General features: G+C 39.9%; 1 protein-coding gene across 1 annotated transcript; it reads left to right on the top strand.

Annotated features, from left to right (window-relative positions):
* The first annotated feature begins 12,017 nt into the window (after positions 1-12,017).
* Positions 12,018-14,271, top strand: LOC133798173 (ferritin-3, chloroplastic-like). Its single transcript, XM_062236383.1, has 8 exons — positions 12,018-12,468; positions 12,575-12,658; positions 12,744-12,804; positions 12,929-13,016; positions 13,494-13,555; positions 13,663-13,728; positions 13,848-13,911; positions 14,026-14,271. Exons 1-8 carry the CDS (start codon positions 12,116-12,118, stop codon positions 14,088-14,090), a joined length of 843 nt encoding a protein of 280 aa, XP_062092367.1. The 5' UTR covers positions 12,018-12,115; the 3' UTR covers positions 14,091-14,271.
* The last annotated feature ends 3,192 nt before the right edge of the window (positions 14,272-17,463 follow it).

Here is a 17,463-nt window from a genome sequence, read left to right as displayed (position 1 = left end):
ACCATTCTTCGGTGGGACCGCCCAAAGTGATCGAGAAGCAGAGGCACTTGCCGTCATCACTGACGTGCGCCACTGTCATGAGCCAGTTGTATCGGGACAAATGGTATCTGGGGTCGGTGTTTCCAGTATAGGCGGTGAGGCTTGGCATCTTGAACCCCTTGGGGAGTATGGCGTCCAGAATGTGCCTTGCGCAGGGCTCTTTATCCTCTTCGTCGGAGTCGGTGTCCGCGCCTTCTTGCTTGCAGACCAAGCGATCCGTGACCTTTTTCAACGCGGCCATTTGCTCCATGAGCTGCCTGGCCATGCCATCTTCTAGGGGGATTCTCTCGTTCCTCCTGTCGTTGATGTTGTTCCTGAGGTCGCCACCTCGGGGGAGGATATTTCCCTTCCGGGCCCGCTCCTTCCGAGCGTTTAATCCATCGCGTAAGTCTATTCGGGAAGTGTCGTCCCCTGAACTGAGGGCATGACGTTCCTCGCGGCGAGGCCGTTCCCGAAGGTTCTTGTTAACCGAGGCACTTGGGTGCAAAGATTTTTCCCGCCCGTCTCGCCCTGAGGCGTGCCGGGGCTGTGCGTTCTGCAGCCGTGTCCCCTGCGGATCGATCGGGTGGCCTCATCCTGGGACGGGGCGTACCTTCTCTTTCCTAGGGAGCGGCCGGGAGCGGGTCTCAGCTTTTGTGACGGGGGGGGGGGGGGGGGTCTTTTCTCGGGTCTTTCCACCGGCCTTCTTTTTCTCCCTGTCCGGGTTTCCTGGAGCTGGCTCAGGAAAAGGCTCTGGGGGAGGGGCCGGGCTGGCTCCTTCGGGGACCCCGGCTCGCTCTTATGGAGCAGGCTGCTGCGCTTCTGGAAGTGGGCCAGTTGCATGATTGGCTGCCGGACCCTGCGCGGCTATGAGTGCCTGCAGGGCTTGGAGAGACTCTTGCATCCGTCGATGCGCCTCCGCGTACGCAGCGATCCTGGCTTCCTGATCTAGGACTTGTTGCCTTAGCCTGGTCACCTCCAATTCTGGCTGGTCGAGCTCTCCTTCGGGGGTCTCGGGATCCGCAGCTTCGTCGTGGTACTCCCCCTCATTTTCCTCTTCATAATATTCCCCCTCGTTTTCCTCTTCGTATTCCGTCCCACCCTCGTAGTCTTGTGACTCGTCATGGTGAGATGTTTAAGGAGGCGCGTTCTTGGGCAGATCCTGAGGGAGATGCTGTGAAGGCAGCGGGTCTCTGTTGCCCTGCTCTGGATTGCTAGGGTCGAAGGTTCTGTGTCGTGTGTTCACTATTGTAGTAAAGGCCTGACGTTAGCACTAGCTTCCTTCAGCTCTCAATGAAAGCACCAAACTGTTAACCGAGGTTTTTGGTTTCTATATTAATAAATATTATTTAAGGGTAATAATAATAGAAGTAGAAGATTAACACGAGGTTATTACGTGGTTGGGGCGTTAATGAGCCTTAGTCCACGAGTCTGTAGTACTAGAGCTTGGAAAACCATTTACAATGGAGTTTCTCTCTGTATTTTGACAGAGTAACTGTATCTTAGTTGAAGAGAGATCCTTCTTTCCAGTGTTCTATAGCCTGTATTTATAGGCTTATGGGAACACTGGGTCTGGGCCGGGTATGACCCGGGCCCATCAGAGATACGGATATTCTTGGCCTTTCTAGTGGAAGCCCAATATAAAAGATACAACCTACATGAATTCCAGACCAGCTAAGGCCCAATAAGTTGACTCAAGAGCTATATCTCGCCCGACAAAATGGTGCTTTTGGTCTGGACACTACGAGTTACGAGGCAGATTCAGGAGACAAGACCAATTAGAGTACTTGGCAGCGCAGACCTGAAACAACGGCGTGCAATCCCGAGGTGGCCTTTTCCGCAGGTGAAAAGTGGGGACAACGCCCACGCAGAGTGGGGCGGCTTCAGGGTCCTGGACGCTTGGCCCCTCCAACCGGGGACGATGTGATCCAGGTTCGTTTACCTTTGTCCCTCTTCATTTACCACAACCCCAGACCGTACCAGGGGTCGGGACCAGGACGCGCATGTTGTGGGGGGTTCGAACGGTCTGCACGTCTCCCGGATGACAGGACCTGGATGACCATGCCGGACCCCCCTAATGGGCCCAGAAATGCGCCCCGGGCCCGTAGCCCCTCTCTTGGACACTCCCGTACCAATAGGCCTTGGGCCGGGCCCGCAAGATGAACAACCCCTGACCATGGACCCCGACGAATGTCCCGGGTCCATGCAGGAAACGGGGATAACAGGTACATTTTTAACCCACATAGTAACGACTCTAAAGAAGTAGGGTGTTACAACTTTGTATCAGAGCGAGCTAAGGTTTATGGTTCCTGGAGATCAATCGAGCATGTACGCTTGCTGCCAGTGACAAGCTCGACTCAGGGTTGGTTGGCATTTAATGAATTATATGCTTGATTGCTTGTTAAAGTGCCATTTTTGCCTGAATATTTAAATAGAGCATAACGAATGAGTTTATATATGCATGATGCTAGGGCATGGCCCCCTTGATTGGTGTATGTTATCTGTGATATGTGGATTTGTTGGTTGTGATTGGTTGAAAAAATTGGGAGATGGTTTTGGATGTTGTTATCATGCCTGATGTGCGGCATCATTGATTGCAGGCATATTGCAGTAATGCCTCAGCGATCAATCAGACTCTACGACAATAGGGTCAAGGATGACAACCAGGGTCAGGACTTTTCACCTGCCCCACAAAATTGGCAACAATTATTTGTTGAGATGGAAGCTAGACTTCACCGAATAGAAGAAGAGCTTCGACAGTTGAGGCAACAGTGCATTGGGTTACAGGTTCCACAGGCTGTGGCACCAGTGCCATCCCAGCCTGCTGTGGAGAATAGATGGGAACCTTTGTATGAAAAGTTCAGGAAGCAGCATCCTCTCACCTTCGAGGGTGGTCCAGACCCACTGTGGGTAGAGTAGTGGATGAACATGATCTCCTCCATCCTAGATTTTATGAGGGTGGAAGGAAATGAGAGAGTAGCTTGCGCTAGCTACATGTTGAGAGATGATGCCCGCATCTGGTGGGATGTTGTGTCGGAAAGAAGGAATACTACAGTCATGACCTGGGAAGAGTTCAGGAACATATTCAATGAGAAGTATTACAGTGTTGTAGTCTGAGCTGGGAAGGTAGATGAGTTTACGAACCTGGCTTAGAATTGGATGACAGTTACTGAGTGTGCTTTGAAGTTTAACCGGTTAGCGAAGTTTGCGCCGGATTTGGTGCCGATTGAGATGGCACGAAAAGATCGGTTTGTGCAGGGATTGAATGTAATGATCGTCCATGATGCCAAGATAACTTTGGATCCAGGGACTACCACTTATGCACAGGTAGTGGACAAGGCCCTTACAACTGAAGGGGCCGAGGATCAAACTTGGGAGAAGGGTGCTGCTATGTGCGATGCTCGAAGGACGGTGCCTCCTTTTACTGGATCTAGCCAGGGTAGTGGCCCCAGTGAGCAGAAGAGAAAGGCCCCAGACTCTTTCGTTCCCCTTGGCTTGGATAGGAGGGGAGGGGGTGCTTTCAGTGGTCGTCAAGGCGGGGGAGACAACTATAGGAGTTTCCCAGTGTGTCCTCGGTGCAGACGAAGACATCAGGGAGAGTGCAGGATCAGGGCCTACTTTACTTATGGGAGCTTCAGTCATTTGAGGAAGGACTACCCATAAGCCAGGAAGGAAGAACCGAAATAAAACTACAATATCACTCCTACTAGAGTATTTACCTTGACCTAGACGGAGGCTGAGGGTAGCCCCTCAGTCGTGATTAGTCAGTTTTCTAGTGCTGGTTCTTCTTTTACTGCATTAATTGACTCAAGGTCTACTCATTCATTTGTTTCTGGTAGAATGATAGATCAGCTGTGTAGACCTAGTGATTTTTATGCTAGGGGATTTCAGACTTTGTTGCCGACTAGAGAACTGGTAGTTTCTAGGAGATGGATTAGAGCATTGCCAGTAGAGATAGACAATAGGGAGTTGTCTGTGGATCCGATTGATCTAGCAGTGGATGAATTTGATATGATCCTAGGGATGGATTGATTATCGAAGTATGGGGAAACGATTGACTGCAAGCACAGAATGGTGACTTTTGAACTGAAAATGGAGGTACCCTTTGTATTCATGGGGACAGTGAGTGGACCGTGAGTACCTATGATTTCAGCACTGAAGGCTAGAGACCTGATGTAGAAGGGTTGCAAAAGATTCCTAGCAAACATTGTGGATACCTCTAGAGTTGTGTCGGTTGGACCAGGTGAGACCAAACTAGTATGTGAATTTCCTGATTTTTTCCCCGCAGATTTGCCAAGGTTGCCGCCACCCCGAGAGATCGAGTTTTTCATAGAGTTGGCGCCAGGGGCGAAGCCAGTATCTAGAACACCTTATAGAATGGCTCCAACAGAGTTGAAGGAACTAAAAATTCAGTAACAAGAGATACTGGACTTAGGATTCATCAGACCGATTTTTTCGCCATGGGTTGCTCTAGTGTTGTTCGTCAAGAAGAATGATGGATCCTTAAGGATGTGTATTGACTATAGAGAGTTGAGCAAGTTGACCATTAAGAACAAGTACCCATTACCTAGGATTGATGACTTGTTTGATCAGCTACAAGGGAAGATAGTGTTATCTAAGATTAATCTCCGGTCAGGCTACCACCAGTTAAGGATTAAAGAGGAGGACATACCAAAGACCGCTTTCTGCATGAGGTCTGGACACTATGAATTCTTGGTTGTGTCCTTTGGATTAACCAACGCCCCAACAGCCTTCATGGACATGATGAATATAGTCTTCAAGGACTATTTGGACAAGTTTGTGATTGTATTCATTGACGACATACTAATGTACTCTCAGTCAGAGACAGAGCACGAGCAGCATCTACGCCTGGTATTACAGTGGTTGAAGGAGCATAGGTTATATGCTATGTTCAGCAAGTGTGAGTTTTGGCTACCCCAAGTAACATTTCTGGGTCATATTGTCAATAAGGAGGGGATTCTAGTTGACCCGAGTAAGATTGAGGCGGTGAGGGATCGGCCCAGGCCGAGTAATGTACCAGAGGTTAGGATCTTTTTGGGAATGGCAGGGTACTATCAGTGATTCGTTGAGGGATTCTCCAGGATAGCCACACCATTGACCAAATTGACGCATTAGAAGACTAGGTATGTATGGACAGACAGGCGTGAGAACAGTTTCAAGGAATTGAAGCGGTGACTGATCACCGCTCCAATATTTATTCTGCCGTCAGACAATGAGAAGTTTGTAGTCTACTGCGATGCTTCTAGACAGGGTTTGGGGTGTGTACTGATGCAAGCCGGAAAGGTAATAGCCTACGCGTCGAGGCAGTTGAAGAATACGAGCAAAGGTATCCTACACATGATTTGGAATTGGCGGTGGTGGTATTTGCACTTAAGGTTTGGAGACATTATATATATGGCAAGAAGTGTGAAATATACACCGACCATAAGAGTTTGAAGTACTTCTTTACTCAAAAGGATCTGAATATGCGCCAGAGACGTTGGCTGGAATTAGTAAAGGATTACGATTGTAATATTCTGTACCATCCTAGGAAAGCCATGTGGTGGCCGACGCGCTGAGTCAGAAGGGCCCAAGAAAATTGTTCAGTTCGAGGCAGATATCAGATAAGTTAGCTGAAGAGATGACTAGAGCGGGTATAGAGTTGGTAGTTGGTCAGTTAGCTAACATCACTCTTCAGTCTACGCTCCTTGAGAGGATCAAGGAGGCAAAAAGGGAGGATCCCCAGTTGAGAGAGCACAAAGAGGGCATCTTAGCTAGAGCGGCTGAACACTATTCTATTTCGGAGATGGGATTACTGAAGTACAATGACTGGATTTGCATTCCGATGGATTCTGGTATCCAGCGGGAGATTTTAGATGAGTCTCATTCCACTCCCTATTCTTTACATCTGGGTATGACGAAGATGTACCAAGATTTGAGAACTCTGTATTGGTGGCCAGGAATGAAGAGGGATGTGGTGGATTATGTGGCCAAGTGTTTGACTTGTCAGTAGGTAAAGGATGAACATCAGAGGCCAGTAGGGTTGTTGCAGCCTCTAGGGATTCCGAAGTGGAAATGGGATGATATCACCATGGACTTTGTGGTTGGATTATCAAAGACTGTGGGACAACATGATTTGGTGTGGGTGATTGTGGATAGGTATACCAAATCCGCCCACTTTTTGCCTGTTAGGACAACTTATACTGTGGAGCAGTATGCTGATTGTATGTGAAAGTGTTGTGGAGAAACAGTAAAGTGGAAGAGGTGACTTGGGAACTTGAGACAAATATGCGGAATTGGTATCCCGAGTTATTCAAGTAATTTCGATGATGAAATTTCTGTAAAGAGAGGATAGTTTTAGCGTCCCAAATTTGCTAATAAGGCTTAGGGCCTTAATTAGCGTGCCGGGAGGGCAATAATAGATTTAATTACGTTAATATATGAATCTGATGATTATGTGATTAGAAATGCATGTGTTATGTGAATTAAATATACATGTGGGCCCCATTTGGACATTAGGGGCATATCTATAATTTTAACCCATTGAGGGCATAAATGTAATATTTGTGTATATTGTGTTTGATACCATGAGTGAGTGGTGATATATTTATGATGAACGATCTGAGATAGTCCTAAGGGGCATTTTTTAGTTAAATAGTCACAACGGGGTCAAATACCCAGCTCGGGAGAAGCTTAGGGGTATTTTGGGAATGTTATATGTGTTCGGGAATTACCGGGTAACGGGTAGTAATTTAGCAATGATTTGGTCATGTCGGGATTAAACAGGGATTTGTAGGAACACTCGATGACTTAGCGGGATGTGGTAAATGACGAATTTCCCCTAGTGGCACTTAAGGGTTTAGATAAGCTTAAGGGCGGTTTGGACTTTTTGGCTAAGGTTAGATATACGCTTAGGCAGCTGATGGTTTGAAAAACCACTGGAACTAAAGAGTAGGACAAACAACAACTCTCAACCTTTTTCTCTCTCTCGGCTCACTCCTTCCCTCATTGAAGCTTAGAGGTTTTTGAAGAAAATTATCCAGAGATTAAGGATTCAAGGCTGGAATTTGGGAGGCTAGAAGCTTGAAGATTTGGGAAATCAGCTCAGGGTTTGAGATATCACTGACGTAAGAATTGACGCTAGTTGTTTCTGTTAGAATTCTTGCTATAACTTTAAGTATGCATGGAAGGTAGAATTCAGATTGGGTTTATGTTTTGATGAGTATATGATTTGTTCCTGAGATTGTTATGAAGTCTGAGTTGTGTGGAAGCGAAGTCTAGGCCTGATTCTGAGCTTAATTGATGTTTGGGGTATGAAATTGGGGTTTAGGTTCGATGAAAAACGCATGTTGATTTTCTGGGTGTGGGGGCTTGGGCTGCAACCTTGTTCTTCAGGCGCTGCAGCCCGTGTATGTCGAAGAGGTTGAAAAGCCTCTATTTGCCTAGGCGTGCCACGTCCCTCAGCAGAGAGGCATTTTGCCTCTGACTTGGTCGCGACCCTTAAGGGGCTGGGTCGCGGCTCAAATGCAAAGTAATGGTTGTTTGAAGGTTTTTAGCTCGGGAACTCAAATGTTAAGGCTCGATAAGGATTTTACTACCTAGATTGGTAGAATCCAAGGTCTCGAAGGCTAGAATTATATTTCGAAGTTATTCATTGGTTTAGAACTTGATATATGGTTATTATGAATACGTTGTGACTAGGTTTTCAATGTGACTCGGGTTAGAGGATTGTGCTCGGGATTGCGGTGCTCAAATAGCTCGGGACACATGTAAGGAAACGGTTGTAGCCGTAGAGCAAGGCGTGGCCCTATTATTTGTATTGCAGGGCATAGCCCTAATGAATGTATTGCAAAGTGTGGCCCTAATGTTTACATTCAGTATGTGTTAAATATATGTTGATATTGTGCTGTGTGATCCATATTTGTGAGTGAACGACAAAGACTGGGAACGGCGAAGGCCGAGAACGGCAGGAAGCCGAATACGGCAAGGGGTCGGAATTGGCGTTGAGCACGCTGAGTGTAGGTCGTTAGGGCGAGAACCTCCTAGGGTGCTAGAGCCACCCTCTCGGTGAAGACCGCGAACCCAGGGTCTGGTAAAGCACCTGGGACGGCGTTAGTCGCTATGTGTTTAGCATGTTGGCTGTTTTGTTATATACCGTGGATTGTTATGCATATGTTATATGTTTTGTGTTGAGTTTTCTTGCTGGCATTTGGCTTACGGGTGCTCTATGGTGTAGGTAATGGTAAAGGAAAGGTTGACCAACCATGAGTACAGAGAGCGTGGAGCGACGGGCACATGTTCGGTCTACGTGGCTGCCACGGCCAGGGTTATTTTGGGAAAATGCATTGTAATTATTCGTTTTGTCGCCTAGGTCGACCCTAATTGTATTTTTGTGCTGTAAACTATTTTCTAAATAGTATTTTGGGATCCCAAATGTTTAACTCTTTACGATTTCAATGAATAACCACATTTTTATATTAAATGTCTTAAAACGACTTTTATTTTAGTTTAGCTACACTTTTAACCTAAAACCTCGATTAGCGAGATAATGACACATTTTTAACCCACATAGTAATGACTCTAAGGAAGTAGGGCATTACAATAAGAAAGGCAATTTTTTGGCTGCTATGGCTGATTGTCTGGCGCTCAAGATGAGATTAGCTCTTATGTTTGATATTCAAGCTCATGATTTCTGGGTTACACTAGCTGTCTTGAAGTGATCAATGGCTCAAATAGCAAAGCTTCTATCAGAGTGGACTGGTAAGTGATTGTATTACCTACAATCTGAACTATTTTCAAATTATCTTAGGAAGCATTACATCTAAAAATAAAATTAATTATTAAATATAATAAATTAATTCTTAAATTACTTAGTTTCATATGTACAAGTATTAATTATTTTTAAAATAATAAATCTATATTAGATTATGAATAATAATTGGCATACTCTCTGTAACGCCCTGGTTAGCCAAGACAGTCACACTGTGTACTTTAAATAGTACTTAACTCGCTAAACGAGTCATTGGTCATAAACAAGAATCTAAGTGTTATTAATGGGCTAGGGTGAAAATCTCGGTCAAAAGTAATGGATATATTTTATTTAAAACATTAAACTGTACATGGGATCCCATAAAAGTGTTTACAAAGTTCTTTACAATCCAAAATGGTCATTACAGTTCAAAAGTTGCAATCAGCCTACCTAAGCGGCAAAAATAGGGTTAAACCCTAGTTCCCCTAAGAAACACATTGCCGTGGTGGTCAAGCGATCGCATATATACACATCGCCACCTAAGCTCTCCACTCAAGGTGGGTAAGCTTTTCTTTCCCTTTACTTACACCATATAGCACCCGTGAGCCAAAGCTCAGTAAGAAAACTTATTAGTGCATGTATATGAATAATAATAAATAAATGATCATGTAATCATTCTGGGGCTTCAGCCCTAATCAAATGATGACTAGCAAGTCAATCTTGGGGTCCTGCGCCCTGAATAGATGACTAATGAGTCATTCTGGGGTCCTGCACCCTAAGACATGTGACTATCAAGTCACCTGAACCTTTTTGGCCCTAGCTCTGAGTAACTAGTCATAGACTAGCCAAGCGCTTTAGTTTTCTTCGACTAATAGGCCGGTCAAGCATTTAATGCTCATGTTGATTAGATCTAATCATTCCAGCCTGCGGTCAGAACGCTAATGTCGTTCTTGACTCATAAGTCAATTCCATACGGTCAGCACTCAGTACTATTGTCGATCATGACTGATAAGTCAGAGCTTCCCGACTAGTACTAAACACCATTTTCGTTTCTAACTAATAAGTCAGCGCCATTCACAAGTGAGCAATGCTGTCAGGCATCTACAATGCAACCAATGTCCATATATAGAGCACTCAATATGTCTCATCAATAATCATGTATGTCACACACTAGGTGTAGTTTTCTTACCTCAATCTTAAGCGTAAAATAAATAAAGAACGACCATTGAGAACAATTTTGTCCTTAGGCCCTTAGCGGTCACCTAATCATAATCAAATATGAAATCCCATTAATAAAATGAGTAATAAAGGGTTCATGGACTAAAACCCAGCTTCCAGGACCTTGAATCCTACTAAAATGGTTAGTAGATTCGATCCCAAGCCTTGAGATTCGAAAACCCGCGCTTAAAACTAGTTAAAACCCAACCTGGCCCAAGAAAATTAGGCGGGCCGCGACCTGCCCCCCAAGGGCCGCGGCGCGCCCCCAAGACAGAGAGCCCCTTGTTTGGGTACGAGGGGCAGGCTGCGACTTGACCTTGAGGGTCGCGACGCGCCTGCCAGACAAAGCCCAGGGGAGGCTATGGGGTTCATTCAAGTCGCAACTTGCATGAACTCGGTCGCGACTTGACCTTGCGAATCCAGCTCCCTTGCATTTTCTTCAATCCAAACCTCAACCAAAACTCATCAAACCAATCCCAATATCACAATCAATCATCACCACAACATTATCACTAGTTTAACAACAAAACCCAAACTTGGAAACACCCAAAGCATCACCAAACATCTAAATCACAGTCAAACTCTAAAGCTAAAAGAATAACCTTAAAAACAAAGTAAAAACCTTGAGATTCAAGCTGAAAACCTTACCTCAATTACGAATTAAATCCTTTCCAGTTGCTGTAACACAACCCTAAACTCTAAGCCTTAATCCTTAAGCTTGAATTCCCTAGCTTAACCTCAAAAATTCCAACCCGAGAGAGAGAGAGAGTAGAGAACTTTGTTTTGCCTGCCTATGAAATCTACAGCATTCCTTGGCTGAACTTATCCCATGGTCAAAATGACCAAATTGCCCCTAGGGCCATTATAATTTCTCAAAGCCACCCAAGGGTATAATTGTCATTTCCCACCTATCCCGTTAATCATAATTAACGTCCTTCAATTCCCGTTACTTCCAATATCCTCAAATAATTATTAAACCATATCATATTACTCGCTCATTCCCGGTAATGTACTAAGCATCAAATTACCCATAGGCTCACCTCGACCCGGTAATTAACCCCTTATGACCAAACCGCTAACTTGATTTCTAGGATCGTCTCATGTCGAATAGCTCAAACATATCCACATAACAATGTGGTCTCACTCATATATCATATACATGCACATAAATATACAATTATGTCATTAACAGGCCAAAATTATGAAAATATTTTTCTAATAAGAAGTGGGCCCACATGCATGCAATTATCATTATATAATAATAATATAATTTACATAATCATGCATATAATCATATAATCCCATGTTAAATCACTTATGACCCTCCTGACCCCTTAATCCAGGCACTAAACCATATCAGAGAATTTGAGACATTACACTTTCAATGTACACACTCTAATTAAACACTGCACTATGTATTTAATTTTAATTACAAAATTAAAAATAATATGATTTTCACTTAAAAATATATAATTAAAATCAAATACAGGTCATAATGTAGAATTAGTATTCCCAATTGCCTACTATAGGGTTAGTCCTACACAAAATTAAGCATTGTTTTTTTGTCATCGAAAATGCACAAAATTAAGCATTGTTTTTTTATCATCGAAAATGCTTGAAAAAATCACTTTATTTATTTTTACATATCATCGAAAATTCGAAATGCATAAAAAATTATAATAATAAAAATTAAGGAAGAATTAGTCAGCAGCAATATCTTAACTGATTGAGAAGGGTGAAGAAGATAGCGGAAAACAAGTCTACTATTTTGAAAACTAAAGTGGAGACTCGCTACTTATTCGAATTCCCCACTCTTTTGGACTATGTTGAGAGATTTTGTGAAAAACTACAAAAGAGTAGGGAGCTCATATCCAATATTCCAGATATTTCCACACATGGCAACCCACCATTACCATCAAGCCACGAGCCTGCCACGCTCCCATATCCAGTATTCAATCTCTACCATCCAGCTGTCACTTCATCCAACGGTCCACCACCTTCCTCTACCACCTTTTATAGACTTTTCCTCCCTCCTCTCTATCCTCACCTCTGTACACCACACGCCCTCCATTTCCAACCCTGAATTTTCCCCTGTTTGCCTCTCTCGCTCGACACCCTTCATTTCCGACCATGCTTCTCAAGGCTTCTCCGGCTTCTTCTCTTTTGGGTTCTCATGGGGAAGCTCTGGTTCCCCTATTTTCCTCTGCCTCTCCTTCTTCTTCGCCGCGTTCGTATTCGTTTTCTCCTCTCAATTGCCCCAACTCTCTGCACTCGACTCTCCGTTACTCTTCAGCCAAAAATGGAGGTGGGTTCTCCGTCTCGGCCTCAAAGGGTGCCAACAGTCGCCCTCTTACCGGCGTGGTGTTCGAGCCCTTTGAAGAGGTCAAGAAGGAGCTCGATCTTGTCCCCGCTGGGGATCAAGTCTCTCTTGCTCGACAGAAATATGCCGATGATTCTGAGGCCGCCATTAACGAGCAGATCAAGTAGGTTCCCTCTTTCTTTTCATTTTTCATCCTTTTGTTGTATGTTCATTTCAATTTGTGTATTAGTTTCTCTAATGGTTTTTCTTTGTGGGGTTGTACGGTTCAGCGTGGAGTACAACGTTTCTTACGCTTACCATGCCTTGTATGCCTACTTCGATAGGGATAACGTTGCGCTCAAGGGTTTTGCCAAGTAATGTACTTGAATTCTCACGGTTTTTTTTTCAAGTGTTTTTAGTGACCCTTTGATTAATTTTGTCTAAACATTTTGTCTACAGATTCTTTAAGGAATCTAGTGAAGAAGAAAGGGAACATGCTGAGAAATTGATGGAATACCAGGTTTTTAAGACTTTTAACCTTTTTCATCTAAACATTTTTTGTTGTCAGCTTACCTTTTTTTTTTTTTTTTGCCTTTTATTTTTACCAAAAAGTTTAGGTTATGATATTCTTTGTTTTTACTCAGAACAAGCGTGGTGGAAAAGTGAAGTTGCAGTCTATATTGATGCCTCATTCTGAGTTTGATCATCCGGAAAAAGGAGATGCTTTATTTGGTTAATTTTTTTTCCCTCCTAATGTGTATCTGTTATATTTGTTTGCGGTGAAAATGCATGATGTGTGAAGAGTGTGAACCCATTTATTGCTGTTTCTAGTACTAATATTGAATTCAATAAGCCTTGTTATATGGCATCATTACCACAACTAGTACAGATGTTAATCCAGCCCCACATTTGTTTTCCAGCATTTTTAATGATAGCTTTATATTGGGAAATACTATAGCATAAAACCATGTCATAATTTTGTACGATTCCTATGGTTATTTAGCATCATTATTTAGTATTCTTTGACTTTTCTTTAGATGTAACGACCGTGAGTCTATGACACAATGAGTTGTGTGCATTAAATGGTGCTAAAGTTAGATTTATAGTACATCCTTGGATCCTAGCTTATTTAAATCTTAGTTTCTGCATGGATAGGAATTAAATATCTTCTAACTATTGTCTTTCCTTGTCTATTTCTTCTAATATCAGCAATGGAGCTTGCATTATCTCTGGAGAAGCTGACAAATGAGAAGCTCCTCCACTTGCATAGTGTAAGGGATTTGCCTTTACTATAACTTTTTCAGTTTTAGTTTGTGAGCAATACTTGAATTCTCTTAGGCTATGCTCTTCTTAATCTTTGATCATTTGACTTTAACAGGTTGCTGACCGAAACAAGGATGTGCAGTTGGCAGACTTCGTTGAAAGTGAATTTTTAACTGAGCAGGTATACATTATTGCAACATCGAGAACGCCTTTTATGTTTGAAGCTTGTTAAGGTACAAAGTGAACATATGGGTACTAAATGATTTTGGCTCTTCTAACTTTCAAAGTTCACTTTTGTAGGTGGAAGCCATTAAGAAAATATCAGAATATGTTGCCCAACTGAGGAGAGTTGGCAAAGGACATGGTACTATTCGTTATCTGCTCTCTTCTTCTGAACTATAACAATCTACTTACTGTTCTTGGATATGATCCTTATACCTTTGTATCTGAATTGTGTTTATGACTTTGAACTTTCCAGGAGTTTGGCACTTCGATCAGATGTTGCTTCACGGAGAGGGAGCTCTTGATGGAGCTGCTGCTTGATAATCTTCTATTTTTCTTTCTTCTTCTACCTTGTGTTTTAATAGTTCTTTGTTCTAATATTGTGTAAGAAGACTTTTAGTACCTTGTGTTAGATTTTACAAGTGAGAAATGCATATGGAATAAATGTTAGTCTGAGTCAAAATCTACTTTATATCTTAATGGACACAGATTAATTGTGTTTTGCTTTGTATTAGAAATAGTACACAAAGTAAAACCTCTATATCTATATAAGAATAATCTCTATGATCCAATTTGGACTTCTTACAAATATATAAGAATAATTATACATATATATATATAGTCAAATATATATATATATATTATGGGAACTTCTTCCATCCGTCACCTTTATTTGAAGGACTTAGTCCTTCATTAATTTTCAGCTCTTAGATTCATTTTATTATGTGTTTAGATGGTTAGATTTATATATTTGGATGAGAATGTCTTAAAATACTGATATACTCTTTGGTTGGTAGCTCCTAACAACCGGGTTTTTGTTTTTAATATTTTTTGTGACACTATTTTTGTTTTATAATTTCTAAACTAGTTTCTAAGTTTTATTTCTTGTTCAAATAACCACACTTAAAATTAGGAAAATGGATTAGAAATTAAATACAAAATTTACCAATAATTAAAATACAACAAATTTAAACAAAATATGTGTAAAAACACACAAATTCTATACAAATAAAATAATGCTAATTAATTCAAATTTACTTCAAAACATAATAAATTAATTAAAAATTCAAGAAATAATTTATTTTTTGACATTAAAATATGATAAAATAATTCTATTTTGTAGAGTTAGTAGTGTAATATAAAAATTACATAAATAATCTTCTAAATACTACTCTTTTAAGCCTTTGACATAAATAATTTTCAATGACAATAAGATGATAATAAGACCTAAACAATTAATTTTTTCCTTTTTTTACTAATTAAATTTAAAATTTATTAAATTATATGCATGTATTATAATAATTACTACAAATATATATTAATCAAACATAATTTGTGTTTCGCTAAATTAAAATTATATCTTAAACATTATAAATCAATTGTATACGAAGACTTTGATTAAAAAAATTATAAAAAAAAATTTGACTTATTTATTTGTACAAACAATTGTGTCAAAAATATTAGCAAAAATATTTAATGTTAAATATTTAGTTATCTAGTTAATCTGATGGTAAAATATATTGACAAAAATGATTAATACTAAACATTCTACTACCTATTTATTTATTTTTAATCTAATTGTCAAATACATAATATATTGACAAAATTAAGTAATGCTAAATATTATGCTATTTATAATTTTTTTTGTTAAATAAACATCTAATTAATTTTATTGTCCAATATATTTGCAAAATTAATTAATGCTAAACATTCTACAATCTATAAAAAAAATTAATTGTTTGTTTGTTTTTTTAAATCCAATTAATCTTAGAGTCAAATATATTACCAAAAATAATTAATGCTAAACATTCTATACGATTTAATTTCTTTTAACACTACTTAAAAAAATTAGAATACATAATTCATATGACTCATTCTACCACATAATATATTCTCAAACCATGTATATAATATATATTCTCATACCTAATTAATGACAATTCAATCATCCTAACATTAAAAAAATAAAACAAAAATCAAATTTGTCCAAAAGAAACTTAATTCATTTCTTATACATAAACACAATAAAAATATGTATCAGTTTTTGTTACGTGCTACCCTAATAGTGTTCCGTAACAAATCATTAATAATTACTTAGTAGCAACCAAAATCTTACGTGCCCAATATCGTAAATAAGTGCCAACTTCAATATAAATTTACTATAAAATCCTAAATTGTACATATTATTGGACATACAATTACAATTATATCCTCACTTTTTAAAGTCACACTACAAAAAAAAATTCATCAAGTTTAGACAACCGGTTAAAGCAAGTAAACACCAAAAAAATAAAAATTTCAACAATATCCAACAAGTGACGCTTGGCCAAAAAAATGGCTCTCACATGAAGACCAAGTCCTGCGAGGGACTAAAGAATTTCTTATATATTATATATATTATGTCATTTATTTGGAATTTATTTTACATTTAAATTACTTAATGTAATTTAAATTTATTTTTAAATATATAATAGTTATTATAGGGTTTTTATTGTTATTGTTGTTAAAGTTGATATTTTTGTGTGTTTGAAATTTTGTTTTACTAATATTGAGTTATAAACTCTCATTTAAATTACCTACATATAATATGTTCTGTGTTGATTAAGAGAGAATTTACTAAGTTATTAGGCATTTGGTTGTGCATTGGATTGGTCTCAAGGGTGGTCCCCCTGGAGCACAACGATTATTGGGAATTTTCTAGTGAGCCGTCTGTAACTGAGCTGAGTAGCTGACCCATGAAACAAATGGCCATTGACACTACTATCACTCTCAGTCTCAACGTAAGTTTTCTATTTGGTTTCACAAAAAAGTAACTAAAATTCATATGTAAGTACAATTTAATAAAAACAACCCACTTAATTAAGTTACAAAAAGTATCTTATTATTTTCTATTTAAATATTACCAGATAGTATTGAAATTCTCTATTTTATAATTACTAACTTATTAATTAATTAATTAAATACGAAATAATTAAGTTGGTACTGAAACAAATATTCTGTAGCTACAGACCAGGTGTAAAAAATAAAAACACAGTTTTTATACGTGGATAGGATTCATAAGTAAGATCTCAAAAATACAAAGTTTTTGGCTTATGCATAAATAGTCTATCTTATTATATGCCTCAAGCTTGATGTATTCCATCTTGAGAAATGAACCTTCAAGAATACGAACTCCATTCGATCTACTTGAAGTGTGCTTGCTTCCTCCCGAAACAAGACTTAAACCACCTTCTCCCGAAGGTTTGCACTTTGTTCTCCTCCTTTGTAGAACTGTTTGAAGAGTCAAAACAATTACAAGGATACTGAAAAACAGATGTAGAGTCGAACTCACTCAACTCTACAAAATAAAGATTCTTTTACAAATAAGAATGAAATATAAAAAGAGGTAACTAAAACCTAGCAGCCAATATGAGTATTTATAGTCATTATATTCATATTGGGCAGCGCTAATACACGGTCTAAACCGACCTAAGCCCACAATATAACTTTCCTAAAAGAATTCTTCAATTTGACAGGATTTCCAGATTCTGTAGCTACAGAATCGTGAGCTATATATGGTAACAATCCATCATTTGATGTAGGAATCAAAGATTCCCTTTTATAACATGATCATGCAATAAAACTCAATTATACGATCAGATACAATGAGGTAATCAACTGGCAAAAGACAATTAAAAAAGATTTGATTTTAAAA

Source organism: Humulus lupulus, chromosome 8 (assembly GCF_963169125.1).
Source record: "Humulus lupulus chromosome 8, drHumLupu1.1, whole genome shotgun sequence".
In the NCBI taxonomy this organism is placed as follows: domain Eukaryota; kingdom Viridiplantae; phylum Streptophyta; class Magnoliopsida; order Rosales; family Cannabaceae; genus Humulus; species Humulus lupulus.
The sequence above is the reverse complement of the archived record's forward strand: the minus strand, read 5'-3'. Positions and strand labels throughout refer to the sequence as shown.